Source organism: Vombatus ursinus, unplaced genomic scaffold, assembly GCF_900497805.2.
Source record: "Vombatus ursinus unplaced genomic scaffold, bare-nosed wombat genome assembly UNPS02014821.1, whole genome shotgun sequence".
NCBI classification, from domain to species: Eukaryota; Metazoa; Chordata; class Mammalia; order Diprotodontia; family Vombatidae; genus Vombatus; species Vombatus ursinus.
This window is the reverse complement of record NW_020954599.1, coordinates 252,890-272,975: the sequence shown is the minus strand read 5'-3', so window position 1 is coordinate 272,975 and position 20,086 is coordinate 252,890. Positions and strand designations below refer to the sequence as shown.

The 20,086-nt window shown below is 37.4% G+C and overlaps 1 protein-coding gene across 1 annotated transcript in view; it reads left to right on the top strand.

Moving 5' to 3' along the window:
• The window catches only part of METAP1 (methionyl aminopeptidase 1), a 63,248-nt gene that overhangs the window by 30,363 nt on the left and 12,799 nt on the right, over positions 1 to 20,086 (top strand). Inside the window, exons 3-8 of the mRNA XM_027837630.1 lie at positions 8,345 to 8,457; positions 9,915 to 9,975; positions 12,885 to 12,976; positions 14,934 to 15,017; positions 17,622 to 17,760; positions 18,740 to 18,871. Coding sequence (XP_027693431.1) covers positions 8,345 to 8,457; positions 9,915 to 9,975; positions 12,885 to 12,976; positions 14,934 to 15,017; positions 17,622 to 17,760; positions 18,740 to 18,871 — 621 coding nt within the window. The remainder of the gene's footprint in view (positions 1 to 8,344; positions 8,458 to 9,914; positions 9,976 to 12,884; positions 12,977 to 14,933; positions 15,018 to 17,621; positions 17,761 to 18,739; positions 18,872 to 20,086) is intronic.

The following is a 20,086-nucleotide window of genomic DNA, read 5'->3' as shown; positions in this document are numbered from 1 at the left end:
TCACTTCAGAGAAATACAGCTAAACAAAGTAAACGTTGGCCGTGTGTGCCAGTGTCTGTCTCATTCCTCACCTCTAGTCTGCTACTTCTGAGTAATAGGTACACATCCCACTCTCCATCTTGTGAAGTCAAGATGACAGTGTCCTGGTGTCTGTAGGATTGTTCTTGTGTTATTGTAGTCAGGTTGTCCGCTGTTCTGCTTCTGTTTACTTGCCTGTGCCTCAGTCTATGCAAGATTCTTTATATTTATTTCTCATGGAGTAGTTGTGTTTGTTACACCATGAAACAGTTCAGACATTCTTCAAGCAGTGGGCACCTACTTTGAGACCTCAGCTTTGGAACGGTGGCCCCATTTATTATTCCCACCATGGATGGGTGTAACCCATTGGGCAATAGCAAAGTAATACTCCACCTTTTTGAAACTTTTCTTTTCTTTTCTTCTTCTTTTTTTTTTTTACTGAAAAAACGTATATCTTGTAGCCATAGTGTAGCAGAAAACATTAGACATCATTAGCCAGCCTCATTTCGTTTGTCTTTCATCTGAACTTATCCATTGTTAGCAATGTTCAATGCCCTTACAGGACATTGTGATACTAAGTTACAGAGAGTTAGCCTGACCCTGGTAAGCTGATTCCACAGCTGTCAGTGTAGACTGCTTCTCCCTCTAGTCTCCCATTCTGAGGTGCTGTGTCAGTCAGTGCAAGGAGATGTGGATAAAAGAATGGGGGATGTGGGGCAGCTAGGTCGCGCAGTGGATAGGGCACTGGTCCTGAAGTCAGGAGGACTGGAGTTCAGATCCGGCCTCAGACCAAACACTTGACACTCACTAGCTGTGCGACCCTGGGCAAATCACTTAACCCCAATTGCCTAAAAATAAAAAATAAAAACAAAATTAAAAAAAAAAGAGTGGGGGATGATTGAGCACAAGCCATGACCACTTTTGGAAAACCAGCTGGATCCATGGCGGTGTCATAGTCTGTATATACAGTTGTGATGGTTGTCAAGAAGCCTTTGTTTCATCTCAAGCCTCATTATTTCACACCTATTAGACAAAATATCCATCTGTCCCATGATCACTTTGGAAAGAATTGGCTGATTCTGACCAAGTTTGGTTTGCTGCTAAAATATACCTTGACTTCTGTTTGTGAATTCAGTAGTCAGCTTGAAACAAGATGTTTTGTGTTTGTCTTTGTTTTTGTTTTATTTTTAATGGACAGAGCTTCTCTAATTACACTGAGTAAAATCCATTTCACTGCCTGGGTGTCATCTTAGACTCCTCTTTCTCATTTAGCCCACATTTCCAATCAGTTACCAATTCTTGTCATTTCTTCCCACACAATGTCCCTTGTATACCTTCTCTGCTTCTATAATCAGCACCCTTGCACTGGTCCCTCCATCACTTCCTGCCTGGACTATTGCGACAATCTCTGCTTCAAGTTTCCGTTCTCCCCTTTCCATCCTCCACACGGCTAGCTGCCAAAGAGATTTTCCCAAGTGCAGGTTTGAGGACCTCGCTGCTAAGTAAGCTTCATTGGCTCTCTAGTACCTCTAGGATCAAATAGAAATTCCTCTGTGGGGTATTTAAAGCTCCTTCACAGCCTAGACCCAATCTGTCTTTCTAATCTTCTTAAACATTGTTCCCTTCCCCATTTTCTTGGGTCTTGTGGCCCACTTGCTGTTCTTCACCTGTGATGCTCCATGTTTCACCTGAGGGGCTCAGGGTAGCTGAACTGGCTTGGAGCGCCCTCCTTCACATCTTAGAATCCCTGCTTTCTTTCAAGGTTCAGCCCGAGTGCTGCTTTCTCTAGGAAACTTTTCATGGTCCGTCTTCCCGCTCTGCTGTTGGTGCTTCCTTTCCAAGATGATGATGCATTGATTCAGTACATATCATACATATGCCAATTCGTGGATATGTTACCACTCCCATTATGAAAGCTTCTTGGCGGCAGAGCTGTTTTTATTATCTTTTTGTATCCCCAGTGCAGTGCGGTGCCTGCCATGTGTTAAAACTCTTAGTTAAAGCTTTTTGGTTGACTGATAAAAGATCTAGAGCTGGAAGGGACCTTCAAGGCTCTCTGTTCCAGCCCTCTCATTTTACAAAATTTACACAGTTGGAGCTTAGGGAAGTTAAAGTTCTTGCCCAGTGTCATCAAATTAATGAGCACCAGTAGTGAGATTTGAACCCAGGTGTCTGACTCTAGAGCCAGCGTTTTTTACGCTGTGCCAGGCTGCCTCCAATGTAGAATCAAGAAAATGCTGAGCTGGCTTTTTGCCTCCTCCCTATTTTTAGGCACTACAACAAAGAAAAAGTCCATCCACAAGCCCATAACTAAGTGAATGTAAATATATAGATAGAGGTGTGATGGTAGACCTGCATAGGCAGTTAGTGGTGCAGTGAATAGAGTGGATAGAGTGCTGGGCCTTGAGTTCAAATCCAGCATCAGACATTTACCAGCTGTGTGACTCTGAGCTAGTCATTTTTAACTATTGCCTGCCTCATTTTCCTCATTTATAAGGTAGGAATATTAATAGGACCTACCTCTCTGGGTTATTGTGAGGATAATATTGGTAAAGCACTTTGCAGAACAAGAAGGTGTTTTGTAAACACTAGCTTCATCATCATCATCAGTCACCTCATTCCCTTTGCCCTCTCATAATTCTTTAAGGCAGCATGTCATTTTCACTCAGTCTGCCAGAGGTCATACTCCCAATTTCAAATGCACAGTCTTCTTTCAAAACACTGTAGTTATGCCATTGACATACTCAGTGTCTTTCTTCTCTCAAAATTTAAAGAGGAAGTACTGGATGAATGCTTTTTTTTTTTTTTTTTTAAGAATTCAGAACTGTCTTGTTAAAAATATAAAGCATTTATTTTTTAGTACTTTAACAGTCTTCTGTACTTCCTTTCAAGTATTTCTCCTACCTTTTCAAAACATCCTGTATATGATGGTCTCTAGATTCAGAGGACCCCAGTAAAATTTTATCTGTGTCATTTACTGGTGGTGTTGCCTTGGGCAAGTCATTTAACCTCAGGTCCTCAGCTTCCGAAGTAAAATTAAAGACGTTAGACCAGATGGTCTTTGTGGTGCCTTCTAACTCCATAGCTAGGATCCTGGGTATCCAAACAGTAACAGTGTTTGATGGGCTGAAGGCTTCAGTTTCACTATTATTCCATTTTAATGTCAGGAAATGACTTTCAATATTGTTCTTGTTCAGGAAAACCCAGGCTAATGGGCTGAATGACCCAGTTCATTCAGAGCTTTTAAAGGGGAAAATCTGAATATAGATTTGGTGTGCTTTGGATCAGACCTAAGATTGTGAGTTAAGGTAAAGTTGTCTTGACCTTTCCCAGAATTGTAGGCATATTCCAGTCTTATATTACTAGATATTCTTTTATTTTATTTATTTATTTATTTATTTTCGGTTAGGCAGTGGGGTTAAGTGACTTGCCCAGGATTACACAGCTAGTAAATGTCATGTGTCTGAGGTCAGATTTGAACTCAGGTCCTCCTGAATACAGGGCCAGTGCTGTATCCACTGCGCCACCTAGCTGCCCCCTAGATATTCTTAGATATGTAAGAACTGGCCATTTTTTTTATGTCTCTCAAGTAAGCAGAAACCTCAGTGAGGATTTTTATCTAATAACGTGTTTGAAAGATATTGCTCAGTTATTTAATAAGCATTTATTAAATGCCTTTTTGTTGTTCAGTCATTTAAATTTTTTTTTTTTTTTGGTGAGGCAGTTGGAGTTAAGTGACTTGCCCAGAGTCACAGAGCTAGTGAGTGTTATGTGTCTGAGGACAGATTTGAACTCAGGTCCTCCTGACTCCAAGGCCAATGCTCTGTCACTGCCCCCAGTCATTTCATTTGTGTCCGACTCTACATGACCCCATCTGGGATTTTCTTGGCAGAAATACTGGAGTGGTTTGCTATTTCCTTCTCTGCCTCATTTTACAGATGAGGAAACTGAGGCAAGCAGGGTTAAGTGATTTGCCCAGGGTCACACATCTAGTAAGAGTCCTCATTAGGCCAGATTTGAATTCAGGAAGATGAATCTTCCTGACTTCTAGGCCTGCCACTCTATCCACTGCACCATCCAGCTGCCATTAAGTGCCTACTATGTACAAAGACAAAAATAGTAATTAGTATTTATATAGCACTGTATGATTTGCAAATTACTTTGCTTGCTATCTCATGTCCTCACAGTAGGCGCTACTGCTATCCTTTTTTTTTCCCCAGAAGAGAAGACTGAGGCTGAGAGACTTTAAGTGACTTGCCTAGACCACCCCAAGCCAGTAAGTGCCTGAGGCAGTTTTTTCACTTAGGCCTTTGTGACTCCAGGGCAAGTGCTTTATTCTCTTTGCCCACCTACCTCTTCTTAAGCTTACTGATTTCATCAGATTAACTTGGTAGGCCCCCCTTTTCTACCTCCCCCTCTCCCATTCTATTAAAAGACCTTTTTAATGTGGAGTTAATTGACTCCAATTTTCATTCAGATTTAGCAGTCTAGACCGTTGAAGGTGCAGAACTGTATCTGTTTGCATATTGTCCTGGAATGCCTTTATGATACAGCATGTAAGCAAATACATTGGAACCATCAATTTCCGAGTGTGAATAATGCCCCCAAAACTGAATAGAACCTGCTACACATTAGTCTTGCTTATATAGATTGCTTTTGATTGCTAGATTTTTTTTTTTAACAAGCATGTTGGTAGATTTCTTTGAAAATGGACGGGGCGGGGGGGGGGGGGGGGGGGGGGGGTTGGGAAACAGATTGTGGAAATGCAGAACCAGCTGGAAGCCTAGGAAACTTTTACACTTTTTTTTTTTAAACTCAGGAATATATTAAATGCAGAAAGCCCATATCCTATTGTTATTCTGTCCTTGCTTTCAGGTAAAAAATTACTCTTGAGGCTCATGTTTTGGAAGAATGTAGGAAATGTAGGAAAGGGTCAGGTTATTTAATTGAAGCAGGCATCCAAGTTGTCTGCATTTCCATCTCATTTTCCTCTGTGGTTTGGCCCTACTGGCAGCAAATAGTGTTCAGAGCTCATGTTTGGGGAAAAATAACAGTCTGATGGTTGTCACTTAATATTCATTGTGGTTGTCTTCAACTCTTTTTAGAATAGAGGGTCATAAATTGAGTAGTATAATGCAATTTAATAATAACCTTTGTCCTTTCAGTATTGCTTCATGGTTGATTGTTTGCTTTTTTTTGTTTCTTTTAATTGTTCTAGACTCAAAATATGTCTTCTGGGACTTTTCAACCCAAGGTAGACTGTGGTAGAATGTAAAGGGTATAGGACTGGTACTCAAGACGTTTGGGTTCTAATCCCAGCTTTGCCATCAACTAGTTGGGTTATGTTGGCAAACTAGTTTGCTTCTGACCTCAAGATTTTCGTATGTAAAAATGTATGAGATGATGTTTCAGTTCTACAGTTTTGCCTTCTGTGTTCCATACCAACTTATAGTGCATCAGTTATTAGAAAAATTGAGCTTTTCTTGTGTAGGTACAAAACTGTTTTGTCTTAACTTATTTTGTTTTTTAATTACCAAGCATGTACTTTTTTGTTCCTCCTCAATATAAAAGAAAAACATAAAAGCAAAACCTTTGTAGCAAATATGCATAGTCAAGCAAGACAAATCCCTACATTGCCCACGTCTGAAAAATTGTGTCTCATTCCACATCTTGAATCAGTTCTTAATTTTCTTTTTTTTTTTTAATTTTCTAAATATATGCTGACCCCCAGTAGAATGAGCATTATGGGAATAGAGAGATTTATCCTTGATGGGAAAGGGGAAGAGGGGTAGTTCTCTGGTCACTCTAAGGAAGGGGGGGAAAGGAGCTCTGGCTAGTTTCCTAAGCATCCCATTCAAACTGCTCCCATCTTTAGTTCTCTTTGGTTGACTGATGTGTTTTGACATTGCTGTAGTTTGTTTCAGAATGTGTACTTCTTGAGAGAGTGAATGTCGTTACATGTTGGTATCTACTAAATATTTAGAATTAATAGCTAACACCATATTTATCTGTTGGGTTTTTTGGGGGGGGGGAGGTTCTTTGCTGTTGCCTGTTGGTTGGTCTCACTGTGACAAGTCTTCCCTACTCCAATTCATCCTCCACTCAGCTGTCAAAGTGATCTTCCTAAAGTGCAGAATTCTGTCCATTAACTGAATCAATGCCAGATGGCTACCTCCAGAATCAAATACAAAAATCTTCTGTTTGCGTTTTAAATCTCTTCATAACCTGACCCTTTCCTACATATCCTACATTCTCCAACCCCCTTCCTACCTCCTTTTGTGTCATGTGTTCTCCTTTAGATTGTAAGCTCCTTGAGGGCAGAGGCTTTCTTTTTACTCATTGTATCACTAGCACTTGGCACTGTGCTCTCCCTCCTCATCTCTGCCTCTTGCCTTCCCTGGCTTCCTTCAAGTCCCATCCAAAACCCTACCTCCTTTTTTAAAAAAAATTCAACTTTATTTTATTTTCCATTTCAGATTCTCTTCCTCCTCTTCTGTTTCCCTACCCATTAAGAAGAAAAGAAAAACAAAACTCATTACAAATAAACAATATAAATAAATAAACAAATTTCTTTATTTGCCATGTTTCAAAAAACAAAAACAAGAGCAAGAAAAAGAGAAAAACTATGCTTCCATCTGTATTCTGAATACATTGGCTCTCTATCTGGAAGTGGATAGCATGTTTCATCATAAGCCCTTTGGAATTGTGGAGGGTCATTGTGTTGATCAGGGTTGATTGCCTTAAGATTTCTATCACTTGTATCAGTTGTTCTCCTGTTTCTGCTCACTTCTGCATCAGTTCATGTAAGTCTTCCCAGGTTTTTCTGAAACCATCCCCCTCATCATTTCTTAAAGCACAGTAGTATTTCATCAGGTTCACGTACCATAACTCACTTGTTCAGCCATTCCCCATTTGATGGACTTTAGTTTCCAGTTCTTTGCCAAAAGGGCTGCTATAAATATTCTTGTACCTACAAGCCCCTTTCCTCTTTATTTGATCTCTTTGAGGTACAGATCAAGTAGCAGTATTGCTGGTTCAAAGGTTAGACACAGTTTAACAGCAAAACCCACCTTCTGCAAGAAGACTTTCTCAGTCTTCCTTAATCTTAGTGACTTCCCTCTGAGATGACCTCCAGTTACCCTGTGTTTGTACAAAATTGTTCTTGTAGGATCTTTCCTCTCTGCCATTAGACCCCTGAGCTCCTTGAGAGCAGGGACCCTCTTTTCACTGTGCTTACAACATACTTGGTACATATTAGATGCTTCAAAAATGCTTGCTGCATTTTTTTGTCTGTGCTGCCCTGTTTGTCCTATTTGTATAGATTTGAACAGTCAGTTCCGAGAACAGGGCACAGTAGTGATGGCTAAGTAACATTTTCAGTGTTGTGGGTATATTGAAAGTCACTTGGATAAACCTAGGGCAGATCTTTGGTTCTGTTTTTGTTTTTTGGAAAAGTTAGGAATCTGAGCTTTTAGTCAGTCTAGAATTCATGGAAAGTACCTGCTACATCTATTAGTTAGGAAGGTTTTGCCTTATAATCTGAAGTTTTAAAATAAGCTTATACGTGTTTGCATGTGTATTTTATTGGTGTCTTGCTTTTACATCATGTTCATTTTCCACACCTACCTCTGGAGTTGAACCATTCCTACTTACAACATGAAACAATTAAGCAAAAATATCTAATACAGAAACCATGTCTAGAAGGGAGTGAGTATATCAGTGTTCTGTTCTACTGGCTCCTCACCTTTCTTCTGGGACAGAGGTATGTTTTGATGTGCTTCAAGCTTTGTTATAAATTTTTCCTTTACTCAGAGTTCAATTTAGTCATTATAAAATGTAGCTTTTATTTACACTTATTTTGCTTTGCATCTTCATCCATCATTTCTTGGTACCCAATAACATTCTAAAATAAGGTTGGTATAAATTGAAATAATAGAAGCAAATATATGTGGTACTCATGCATGACAATACTTGGCAATAATGGGACATTATTGGGAACTGGTTACATTGAACCATTGGGGAGAAAATTGTAATATTGTTTTCAGAAGTTCGACTTGGGATTAGAAGCTATTTCCGCCAGTCTAGGGGAGATACTGCAGGCTAGTGATGTAGTAGACAGATTTGCTCTGTTTTTCTTGTTTTGTGTCTATTGGTTCTTAAGTTTTTTGCCTTACTATTGATAGCTTGTATCGCTAAAAAGAAGTGTTTACATTTTTGTGTATTTCAAATGTACAATATTTAAATATTTAAATGTTTAGTTTAAACATTTCTTTTTCTTTAAATATTTTAATTTCTTTAAAAATTCTTTAAATATTTCTTTTTCTAGAAGATGAAAAAGCGAAACATGAAGTTTCTTCTTGGACTGTGGAAGGGGATATTAACACAGATCCTTGGTCAGGTTATAGATACACTGGTAAACTTAGACCACATTATCCACTGGTGAGTAAATAAAGTAACATTTTAATTTTAAGTAACAATTACTTGTTAAGTGAAAAATTCAGAACTCTATTTTGCAAGACTGAATTAACTTCCTACACTTGTGCTCCCCTCAATTTTTTTTTCCCCTCAGTTTTTTTGAGGGGCCTACTTCAGTTGTCTTAGTATTTTAAAAATACATATATCTTTCAGATATCTCTCATTTTTACATTACTTGGTTTTCCAAACCATGTATCCTTCTTCCACTTACAGAAGACCATCCCTTATTAACAAAGAATTTTTTTTAAATGTTTGAAAGAGGAGGGAAAAAAATCCAATGATTGCCTTACTACTTTCTTAAATTAACTTACTGATCTTTTTACCACTTACATTTCTGTGTCTTTCCTGCTACCCCTTCCCTGTGAACCATCCATCAATAGTAAGTTTTTTAAATATTAAAAAAGACAAAAATTCAGTGACCTTGTTATTTTTATAGTTTCATGGTATCTCTTAAAATAGTTTTTTTTTCCCTTGGACAACAGTTAGATGTGCTGGAACTTTGAAATTAAATATTAGTATTTTCATTTTCTACTCAGTTTTTCTCAAGTGATTCCATTTTCTATGACAAACCAGATGATTATCGAAATGCTAATTTTAAAGGACTTGATGGTTTTATCATTAGTCTTGTCTTGTTTGCAAACACAGTAGAATAATGAGGGATTTAAAAGGCACAAGACAGCAAATTCCCAGAGAAAATAAAATTTTTTTTCTTTTCCTTATCCTGAAGGGATAGGGGACAGATTTTTTGCACGAGTTCTGTCTCTGCTTTTTGTATTTATCAATATTGCTTCTTGGCAGTGTGGAGTAAGAACTAGAGAACTGGACTTGTAGGCCGGTGCTAGGGTCCTAATTCTGCCTCAGACTTGCTTGTGGTGTGAGCATGGGCAGGTCATTCAGCCTCTCACTTGGAGGCTTATGGGAGTGACAGGACTTGTAAAATTGTTGTGAGCAAAGTGCTTTGCAGTGGACAAGCAGGGCAGTTTTCATAGTAATGTGTAGAATTTATTATTTACTTTTTTAAAAAGGAAGCAATATGAAATGGAATTTCACATAAAATTCTCTTTTGGTATGTGCCTGTGTTTCCTTTTTCTCTTCCCTGCAATTTTTTTTTTTTTTTTTTTTTTGGTCTTCAGGAAAAACACTCCTTTGGCTCCCAAAATGTTTTGCAAGTCTCCAAGCATGATATGAAGAATTGTTATTATTGTTGTTGTTGTTATTATTATTGTTATTCCCCTCTTTCCTTTACAATTTAAATTGTCAGTATTAAGAAAGAGAAATTTGGCATCATAACCAAGTAATAATGATGTATTAAATAAAATTTTGGAATGAACAGGTTTATTTTTTCTTCAGTGATGACTGATTCAAATAATGAATACTTATTGCACTTTAAACTTGTTTCTGCTCTGTACTTTGTTTTTTAGATGCCAACTAGACCGGTGCCAAGTTATATTCAGAGACCTGACTATGCTGATCATCCTTTAGGTAATTTCAGTTACATATCTTACTGTTTATTTAGTCTGTGTATTTGGTGGCTGCCACTAACAACAGGGATTTACTTTGCTTGTGGTTTCTTACGTATTAATCTCAAAAATATGCAAATTTTATCGCCTAATTCAATTCACTATTTCATTTTATAAACTCCTTGTTTATCTCTATAGTATGAATTTTTATTTTTGCTTTGCCTGATAGCATGATTGCAAGTTATACTTTTTTGGATTTGCTTGGTGCAGAATAAATTTTGTTCTAACCTCTCCTTTTTATTCTGCGTATGTGTTTGCTTTTTAGATATGTTTCTTGTAAGTTAGAAATTTTGGGGTTTTATTTCCTTAGTCTGTTATTCTCTTTGTTTTTATTGGATTGTTTAATTCATTCACATTTAAAGTTATGAGTGTTAAGTTTATATTTTCTTCCATTTACGCTTCTAATATTTTTTTTTCCTGAATTAGGATTTTTTTTGTTCTCCTCTTTTTTTTAAGGCAATACTTTATCCCTACAATTATTTTGCTACTTTGTCCCCACAATTATCTCTTTTAATATATCCTGTTAGCAACAAGAGCACCATTTTATTTTAGAATTAAGAACTGAAAATCAGCATTTTCTAGTCTCTCCACTTCCCCCTCCTCCTCATAATTCTCATTACAGGATCTGGGAAAAATCTTTCAGTTTAAAAATGTGATTGTACAACTAGTACATTTGTACCCAGCATCATAGAGTAGACAGTGTGATATAAAAGAAAGTCTGATACTTAGCATTTGTGTGAACCTGGACAAACCTCCTAACCTCTGTGACACTCAGTTTTCTTTCAGTAATTTGAGGGTATTTGATTGGATGATCTCTAAAGCACGGGTTCTTTTCCTGAAGCTGTGACCATTTCTTTTTGTAACTATATTTCAACATAATTGATTTCCTTTGTCATCCTGTTTTTTGTTTTATTTTTTAAGGAAACATTATTATGAGGAGTCCATAGGCTTTGCCAGACTGCCAAGAGGGGTCCATATTGGGGGGAAAAAAAGTTAGGAATGTTCACTCCAAAGGGACTTCAATCTTTAGACCCTATAAACCTCAGCTGTGTTTTCGATTATTTAAAATTCTAGACTGTTGTCAATCAGCAAACAGCCAGCAAATATTTATTAAGCCCATACTATGTGTCAGGCACTGTGCTGAGCTCTAAGGATACAAAGAAAACCCCTTTCCAAAACAAGCAAACAAACCATTTCCTGCTCTCAAGGAGCTTGCATTCTAGTTCAACGTTTAAAATGTAGCTATTCCTTTCACATTGTGACTTTCCCCATTGTGGTTTTAATATGTTGTGGGTTGGCATAAGAAATTAAGTGGGAAGTTTTGGGGAGTTTTGCGGAAGCTGCAGATGACACAGAGCTTATGACCAAATACTTAACCCATATTTTACAATAAGGTACTATAAACACCCCATAAAAGAAAAAAATTCAGACTTCTTCTCTGATATGAAGGGAGGGCCAAAAAGTTGTATGTGGATTTTCCAGATCGCAGGGGCGCCATACCCCTAACCCTCATGATGTGGAAGCGATAACTATTTCCAGAGAATAAGGATCATATGTAAATAAAAATAGATATAATTTTTTTTGCTGCCTTAAGAATAACCTTTATCAAAGAAATAGTTTGTTTTACCGTACACAGCGTGAGCTCCAAATGAGACCCGGGCCCTACGGAGGGGCCAGAATCACTGAACAGGAATGACAGAGACCAACAGTGGGTTGAATGGAAGGGTCTTGTTGACATAAGGGGGTGAGGGCAGAGTGACCCCATCTGAAGAGCCAAGAAGTGCTGTGAGCCCAGGTAGACCAAGTTCAGAGTGTGAGGAAGTCAGGATCAAACAAATCAGCATTAGCAACTCCGACAAATGAGCAGGGCTATGACTTCTGTTCTCAGGGCAGCTGTGGCTTTCTATTGTTTTTGTGTTCACTGCAGGTATTAGAAGGTGTGCTTGTACTCAGGGACAGGCAGTCCCTTTGGGATACTAAGTGGTCCCAGTTAAACTAGGAGAGACTAGGACTTGGGAAGAAGTTCTTTCTTGGTTACTTCAAAATTGCGCCTAAACGTTTAATGACAGGGTTTTTCTCCACTGTTTTCAGTTCTTAGAAAACATGATGGGTGACATTTAAATTGGTAAGACAGTCTTTATAAATAAATTTTGCTGAGAAAGATTTGATTCTTTAATTTTCTAGGCAGAATCCTGATTTTTGTCCTGGAAAAGTTTTTTTAAAAACTTAATAAATTCACTTTATTTAAGTAGAATTGACTTTTTGCAAATGAAATGTGGAATGGCATTGCTACTATGGTAAGGGTTAGAAATGTGATGTTGCATTAATTTTTACACTGTAACCGTATATCATTTAAGACTTTTGCTTACACCTTCCTGAAGAAAAGTGGGAAAATGCTGTTGGATGGTTGTGTGATTGAGTGCAAACTTTTAAAAAAATGAATTATTATGTACTGGTATCTGTGCACATGTGGACCAAGAAGATTAGTTACATGAAGTCATCAAAGATGGCTTTAAAATATAGTAGGACTTTACAAAGTCAGATTAATTAAAATACTACTGAAGACAGTTGTTTGGGTCTAATGAGAATAACTTGAACTAAAGCTGGGCATGATAGTTGGGGCTAACGAATGCCTAAAAACATATTGGCTTATTGGTTATTTCTAGCTTTAATCCCATTTAGATAATTAACTTGCTGAGGGCAGCCCACTTTTTCACATGCAAAGAATGAAAAATCCAATCCAGCTTCTCCCCAGATTGTAGCATCTAAATAAATGAGGTTTTATTGTGATGTCATCAGTGGCATTGCTGTGTCAATCACTACATGTCTGCTCTCCTTCCCGTTCTGTATTGGTTTTATGTTTCTTTTTAGGAATGTCTGAATCTGAACAGGCTCTCAAAGGTACTTCTCAAATAAAAATACTTTCCTCTGAAGATTTAGAAGGCATGCGGTTAGTGTGTAGGGTAAGATTTTTCTTTCCTTTTTTATTGGTTTTGATATGTTGAAGTAATCATGTAGGAAGTGAGCTGAAAGAGCAAGAGTTGCATTGTAAGATTGTGGCTCCTAATGCAGCAAGACAAAAGATATTAATTGGGAATGCCATGTAATGTTTGATGCATCTGCTCTTCCCTAGCCTACTAGATAGCTTGTCATTTTAAAATACAAATAGCAGATAATCTGGCATGGTCTAGTTTCCTCCAATTCTTCATGTTTTGAAATAATGGATAAAATCTTAAGATACCTCACCATTTTAAATCAGCATAACAAAGACAAGGCTTTTTTGGTTGGACTTTCTGATCTGGTTTCAGACCCATTTGCTCTTTCCAAAGTTATCAGTCTTTTTAATTGCTAAACCTGGTGGCCTTTTCTCAGTCCTTATCCTTTTTTACTTCCCTGCAGCTTTTGGTACTATTGACCATTTTCTTTCTGCATATTCTCCTTTTCCCTTTCACGACACTGCTATTTCTTATTTTTCCTTCTCTTTGAATGTTACTTCTGCTGGACTATCATCTCTTGCTGTGTAACCAGGGATATCTCCAAAGGTTCTTTTCTGGGTCCTTTTTACTTTTGTTTATTCCTTCTCTTGTTAATTTCATCAGTCTATACATTTAGACTTGATCTTACTGAGTTCTAGTCTGATGTCACGAATTGCCTTCTGGCCCGCCACCTGTATGGTTCTGCTTTTCAGTTTCCTGTTTCTTTTGAGGGTCCCACCATCCTTCCAGTCACCAATATTTTCAATCTCTGAATCATCCTTAACTCATGCCTCTTATTTAATTAGGTGCCAAGTCTTTTTAGCTATGAGAAGGCATAGCTTCTCTATGCCTTCTCACCTCTCCCCTTCTCTTCAGTCAAACAGCCACCAACATAGTTTACCCTTATTACTCTCACCATCTATCCAAATCGAAAGCCTGACTATTTCATTCACTTGTCCAACAATATTCTGTGGATGCCTGTTGCCTCTGGAGTAAAATACAAACTTTCACCCTGGCCTTAAAAACCCTTCAGAGCTTGAATTTTTACTTCTCAGTACTTATTTCATATTGCTTCCCTCACCCACTTTATGTTCCATCCCAAATAGCCAGTCTGCTTCAGCTGTCCCCCCCATGCCTGGAATGAACTCCCTCCTGACTTTGGCCTCTTAAAATTCCTAGCTTCCTTCAAGGCTCATCTCTGGTGCTACTCCCTCCAGGAAATTCTTCCTGATTCCTCTAGTTATTATTAATCAATCTCTCCCTTCTCAAAGTAAATTTACACATCTGTAAATATAGTATTCACCTTTCAAATGTAAACTCCTTGAGGGCAGGGGAAATTTTTTTTCTTTTGTCTTTCTATTTCTAGCTCCTAGCACATGCCTTGCTGGTCATATGCACTTAATTAAATATTTGTTGAATTGAATTGTTGAGGGATAAAAATCATATTAGGAGTTGGATATATTGCATTACATCATCTCTTCTCATAGCTAATGTGTTCAGAACTTTAGGGTAGAATAATGCATACTTAGTGTAACATGCTGGAAGAACTGGAATATTGTACTATTCATGCTTAAGATATGACTTTCTTAGATGACTGCTATTTAGAATATCTAGTCGTCTTTCTGGGCATAGAATTTTTTAAAAATTTGATTATCCACTTTACAGTGACCAGTTTATGTTTCAGGAAGACACAGACACACACACACACACACACACACAGAGTAATTAAAATGCCATTTCTCATTTAGAAGGATGATTACTACTTGGACTAGTATCAGAAAGGTTATTGAAGTTTTAAAGAAATTAAATCTTAAGTTAATACCTCCCTATGAGGACAAAAATTAATTTTCCCGTTTCCTTACAAAACCTAAGGCAGAGTGAGAAGGATGTCATTTTTTGTTTCTGTTGCCTTATTCTAAATGTGCTGTCACTGACTCCTTCACAGCTTGCAAGGGAAGTGTTGGATGTTGCCGCCATGATGGTTAAACCAGGTGTAACTACTGAAGAAATAGACCACGCTGTCCATTTAGTAAGTTAGCTTTACTTTTATACTTTACAGTTTGTCTTCTTCTCTTATCTACATTCTAAATTATATGTAACATGAAAGTTATATGGTCTTTAAAATGTCGGGGAGTTGAACCAATTCAAAACAAGGTTTTGACCATGTGTTGTCGTTAAGCGCCTATGAATCCCACTGTTCAGTAAGATGCTGATGTATTAATGTCTCACAGTTGTATGTTTTGAAGACTTAGAAACCGTCCCTTTATCATTATCTTAAATAAAGAATGCTGTAGTTAATTACAAAGTGGGACATTCTCAAATAAAAATACAGCTGCCCATAAGATATACACGTAGCAGACGAGAGTTCTTTAGCTTAAGGAGCACTGTGGAAACTGCAGGTTTTTTCACTGTTTAGCTTCATTTATTGTATCATTGTAATTCTGTAACTACTATATCATAGAAAAGAGTCAGAGTTTGTTAATTTTTTTTAAGGTATAAGATTATTTCTAGTTTTGAAATTTTAATTAAATAAAAGTTGGGTGGGCAAGTTAACTCCCTCTCTCCTTTTCAAATGGAAGATTTTCTGAGTTGGGCCCTAAGTTTGAATCCTACCTCTGCCACTTACTAACTCTATGACCTTGGGCCTTGGTTTCCTTATCTGTAAAATGAGGAGGTTCAACTTTGGCACCTCTAAGCTCATGCTTTGCAGGTCTAGAGCTATGATATAATTTTATAAAGATGAGACTTCATATTTTAAATAACAATAATATAATAATGACTAGCATTCTCATGGTACTTTAGGGTTTACAGAGCACATTACAAATATTATGTCATTTGATCCTCACTGTAATTCTGTGAGATAGGTGTGTTAATCATTATCCCACTTTATAGATGAGGAAATTGAGACTGAGAAATTAACTGATGTGCCCAGGGTCACACAGCTAACAATTGTATTTCTCTAAAATAGGTAGATATGTCCACCCAACTAATGCTTCTATTTATCTGAAGTGGGTAGAAAGATCTTCCATCTGTATTAAATAGTTAAATGACTTAACCTGACTATTTCCACTTGGAGAGAAATTCAGTAAGTACAGGTCAAGTGTGATCTGATTGGCAGACACCATAAATATTACTCTAGACTGAAAATTACCATAGGATCGTCTGCCTGATGGCTTTGTTTTGATTCTGACATTCCAAATTCATGACATCAAACTAGATAGATAGATAGATAGATAGATAGATAGATAGATAGATAGATAGATAGATAGATGTTTCAGTATTGCTTATGTTTCTAAGATATTCTTTCCCTTCTACTCCCTCCCAGAACCATCTTACGGCAACAATTAACAGAGAAGAAAAAATAGAGTTCAGCCAAGCTAGCCGACAAATGGACCAACCCCCAAATTATATGTAGTCTTCCCCACCGGTAGCTCCCCAGCTTTACAAAGAAGCAGAGAAACGTTCTCATACCTCCTTTGGGGCCCATCTCGACTGTTTACATTTACATACATTACAACAGTTACATTTCACAGCATTCAGTTTTGTGTTGTTGTTAACATCTATATTGTAGTCTTGTTGATTTTTTTTCCTGGATTTGTTGTATTATCACTTTGCATCAGGTTATAAAAGTCTTTTAAAGATTTCCTGTCAGTTTTTTAAAATGTAAATTAGATTTTTGTTGTTATATTTGTGTCTCCGCCCCCCCCAGAGTTTTTTGTTTGTTTTTTATTGGAAACGTTCCCTAACCCTTTTTAATCTTAGTGTCTTACCTCTGTTAATTATTTCCTATTTATCCTGTATGCAGCTAACTTTTTATATATTTGTTTGCATCTCCCCCATTAGATAGTGAGCTACTTGAGGGTAGGGTCTGTCTTTTGCCTCTTTTTGTATCCCTAGTGCCTGGCATATAATAGGTACTTAATAAACATTTATTGATTAATTTACTGACATCAACAAGCACTTTTGTTATTTCATATAACTTGATAATATTCCTTTACATTAATATGATAGAATTTGTTTAGCCATTCCCCACTCCAGGAGAATCTACTTTATTTTTAGTTCATTGCTACTATTGAAATAATTTTACTATAAATATTTTGTTACATGGAGGGTCTTTCTTTTTATCGTTGACCTCCTTGGGGCATGTACCTAGCAGTGGAATTTCTGAGTGAAAGGGTAATTGGCATTTTAGTCACTTCTGTAACATGATTCCAGATTTCTGGAATGGTTAGATTATGAACGCATGGCACCGTAAAGCTTTTTCTGTCTTCTGTTATCAACCTTCGACAACTTTGCAAGAATAGAGAGGTGCCACAGAATGTTGCATATAGAGTCAGAGAATCTGGCTTCAAATCTCAGATTTTCCATTTACTGCCTGTGTGACACAGGGAACATCTCTGGGTCTCAGTTTCCTCATCTGTGAAATGAGGGAGTTGAACTATGCTCAGCCTCTTCCAGCTTCAAATCTGGGATGTAATGAATGCAAGAGTGAGCTAAAGGCACAAAAGTATTGGAATAGTGACAGTTGCCTTGAAATCCTCTAGATAGTATGACTGAATAATTGCTGATTATGTGTCTTGTTTTTTTTCACATTCTAAATTGTTTTCGTTTTATATGTTTTTAAATGTTATAGGCATGCATTGCAAGAAATTGCTATCCTTCTCCACTGAATTATTATAATTTTCCTAAGTCGTGTTGTACTTCAGTGAATGAAGTGATCTGCCATGGAATTCCAGACAGGAGACCCTTGCAAGATGGTGATATTGTTAACGGTAGGGAATATTATGACTTGTCCACAGAGAAAATCACTGGCGCAAAAATGAGATCTTATCTGGGGTGGGGCAGGCCAGTGTAGAATATACAGGTGGAAGTTTTTTTCCCTGACTTTTTCTCTTTATCTTTAGCTTTAATGCTGCTCCATTTTTAAAATGGTGTGGTAAAAGGGAGTTCCTTTTTAGAAATAATTTTGTTATGGTTTCTTACATGTTGCTTGCATGCTTTTACCTTAAGGAAACCCTCACCATTCAATGAATTCATAATTCATGGCTTTAAATATTGCTGACATTTTGTTTTTTGAGTTCCTAGTGTTACTTTTACATTCCTTATTCCTAAACTATAACCTCAGTCATGGCAGCCCCCCAAAAAACAAGTAATCATGCAGTGCCAAAAAGAGAGAACGTTTTTATTAAGGGTGTAGGGTAGGTAGCCTTCCACATCTCTCCATCAGCTGCTTTAGAACATGTTCCCCTGTGCATGGCGAAGAAGGGAGGGGGGGATCTGTAGGTGAAAGGGTATGGACGTTTTAGTCATTTTAGTAATGTAATTCCTTATTTTTAGAGTGGTTGGATTGTGGCACTTTAAAGCTTCTTATATCTTATATGGTGACCATAGATAACTTTAATATTACAGTATAATTATTATCTTTTAGCCTAGAATTTTTTCACCTTTTTTCCAGTGCTAACTTTTAAAATTAGAATCTTGAAAATTATTCCCCTTTCTGAAATGTGAACTGACTGGTCAGTGTCATGTCCAAATGATTAGTTCAACTAGCATGACTTTTTCTTAAAACACTTGATACTGTTGCCTTAGGACAAAGAATTTTATACTAGGTGGTGACTTTCTCAGCTTCGTCCTTTATTTGGAATATGTAGAAGCTTTACCTTTTCCATCAAGGATTTTTGTCACTAAAGCAAAGCTGTAGCTCTAAGAGGACAGATGTGACATGTTTAACTGTGGACTTTTTCCTTTTAGTGGATATCACTATCTATCGAAATGGCTATCATGGGGACCTGAATGAGACATTTTTTGTGGGAGAAGTGGATGAGAGTGCAAGAAAGCTGGTCCAGACAACTTACGAGTGTCTCATGCAAGCAATCGATGCAGGTGAGGCCTAATGGCAGCGATACCTGATAACGGGAGCTGTGTCTTGACCTCTTCCTTGCTCTCATGTTACCAACCTATAATCTCTGCTTAGATGCGTTAGTTGTGGAGCTGTTTACTTTGTAAGCCAGCCCTTCGTCTTTTTGGATACTTTTTTGAGAGCAAGTTCTTCCTTACTGTGATATATGAATTCTGTCTCCCTCTGACTTGGGCCTCATTCTGCTGTGCAAAGAAGCACATTATCCTTCTATTTCCTTTTTCACAAAACAACGCTTGAAAAATTTGGAGTTAGCTGTCATGTCCTGTCCAAGTCTTCAGGCTGAACAAAACTAGTTTTCTCAATAATTTTCACCCTTCTCTTCATCCACTTTTAGACATGCAGTGGGTTTTTTTAAAATTTTTTTTATTAATTTCTTTTGATTTGTCAACAACCACTTCCATAAGCTTGTGAGTTTAAAATTTTTCTTCCCCTCCCTCCCCAAGACAGCACATAATCTGATATAGGCTTTACATACACATTCCTGTTAAACATATTTTCACATTAGTCGTGTTGTAAAGAAGAATTAGAACCAATAGGAGGAACCACCAGGAAGAGGAAACAAAACAGAAGAAATAAAATAGTATGCTTCAGTCTGCATTCAGACTCCATAGTTCTTTCTCTGGATGTGGATAGCAGTTTCCATCATGAGACCTTTGGAGGTGTATCCTTGTATTGCTGAGAAGAGCTAAGTCTATCAAAGTTAGTCATCGCACAACATGGCTGTTACTATATACAATGTTCTCCTGGTTATTCTCATTTGACTCAGCCTCAGTCCATACAAAAATATTTATAGCAGCTCTTTTTGTGGTGGCCACGAATTGGAAATTGAGGGGATGCCCATGCTGTGGTTTTAAGTGTGGTGCCCAGAACTAGGCAGAACACTCCAGAAGTTTTCTGCCATTGTACAGTACTCAGTGAAACTATCACCATCCTGACTCTGACTTTTAAATTTTAGGTTCAGACTCTTGATTTCATTGAGCTAAAGAATTCCTTAGATAGTAAAGAATTATCATGGTGGAGTGGTACCTGTTCTTCAATATGTAGTCTTAAAGAGTCGCTTGGAGGCTTGTAGAGCTTAGATTGCTTCACTGGTCATATAGCCGTATGTGTCAGAAATAGGATTTGAATCCAGATCCTCCTTACTCTCTGAGACCTGTTATCTGTCTGTCCACAGCTCA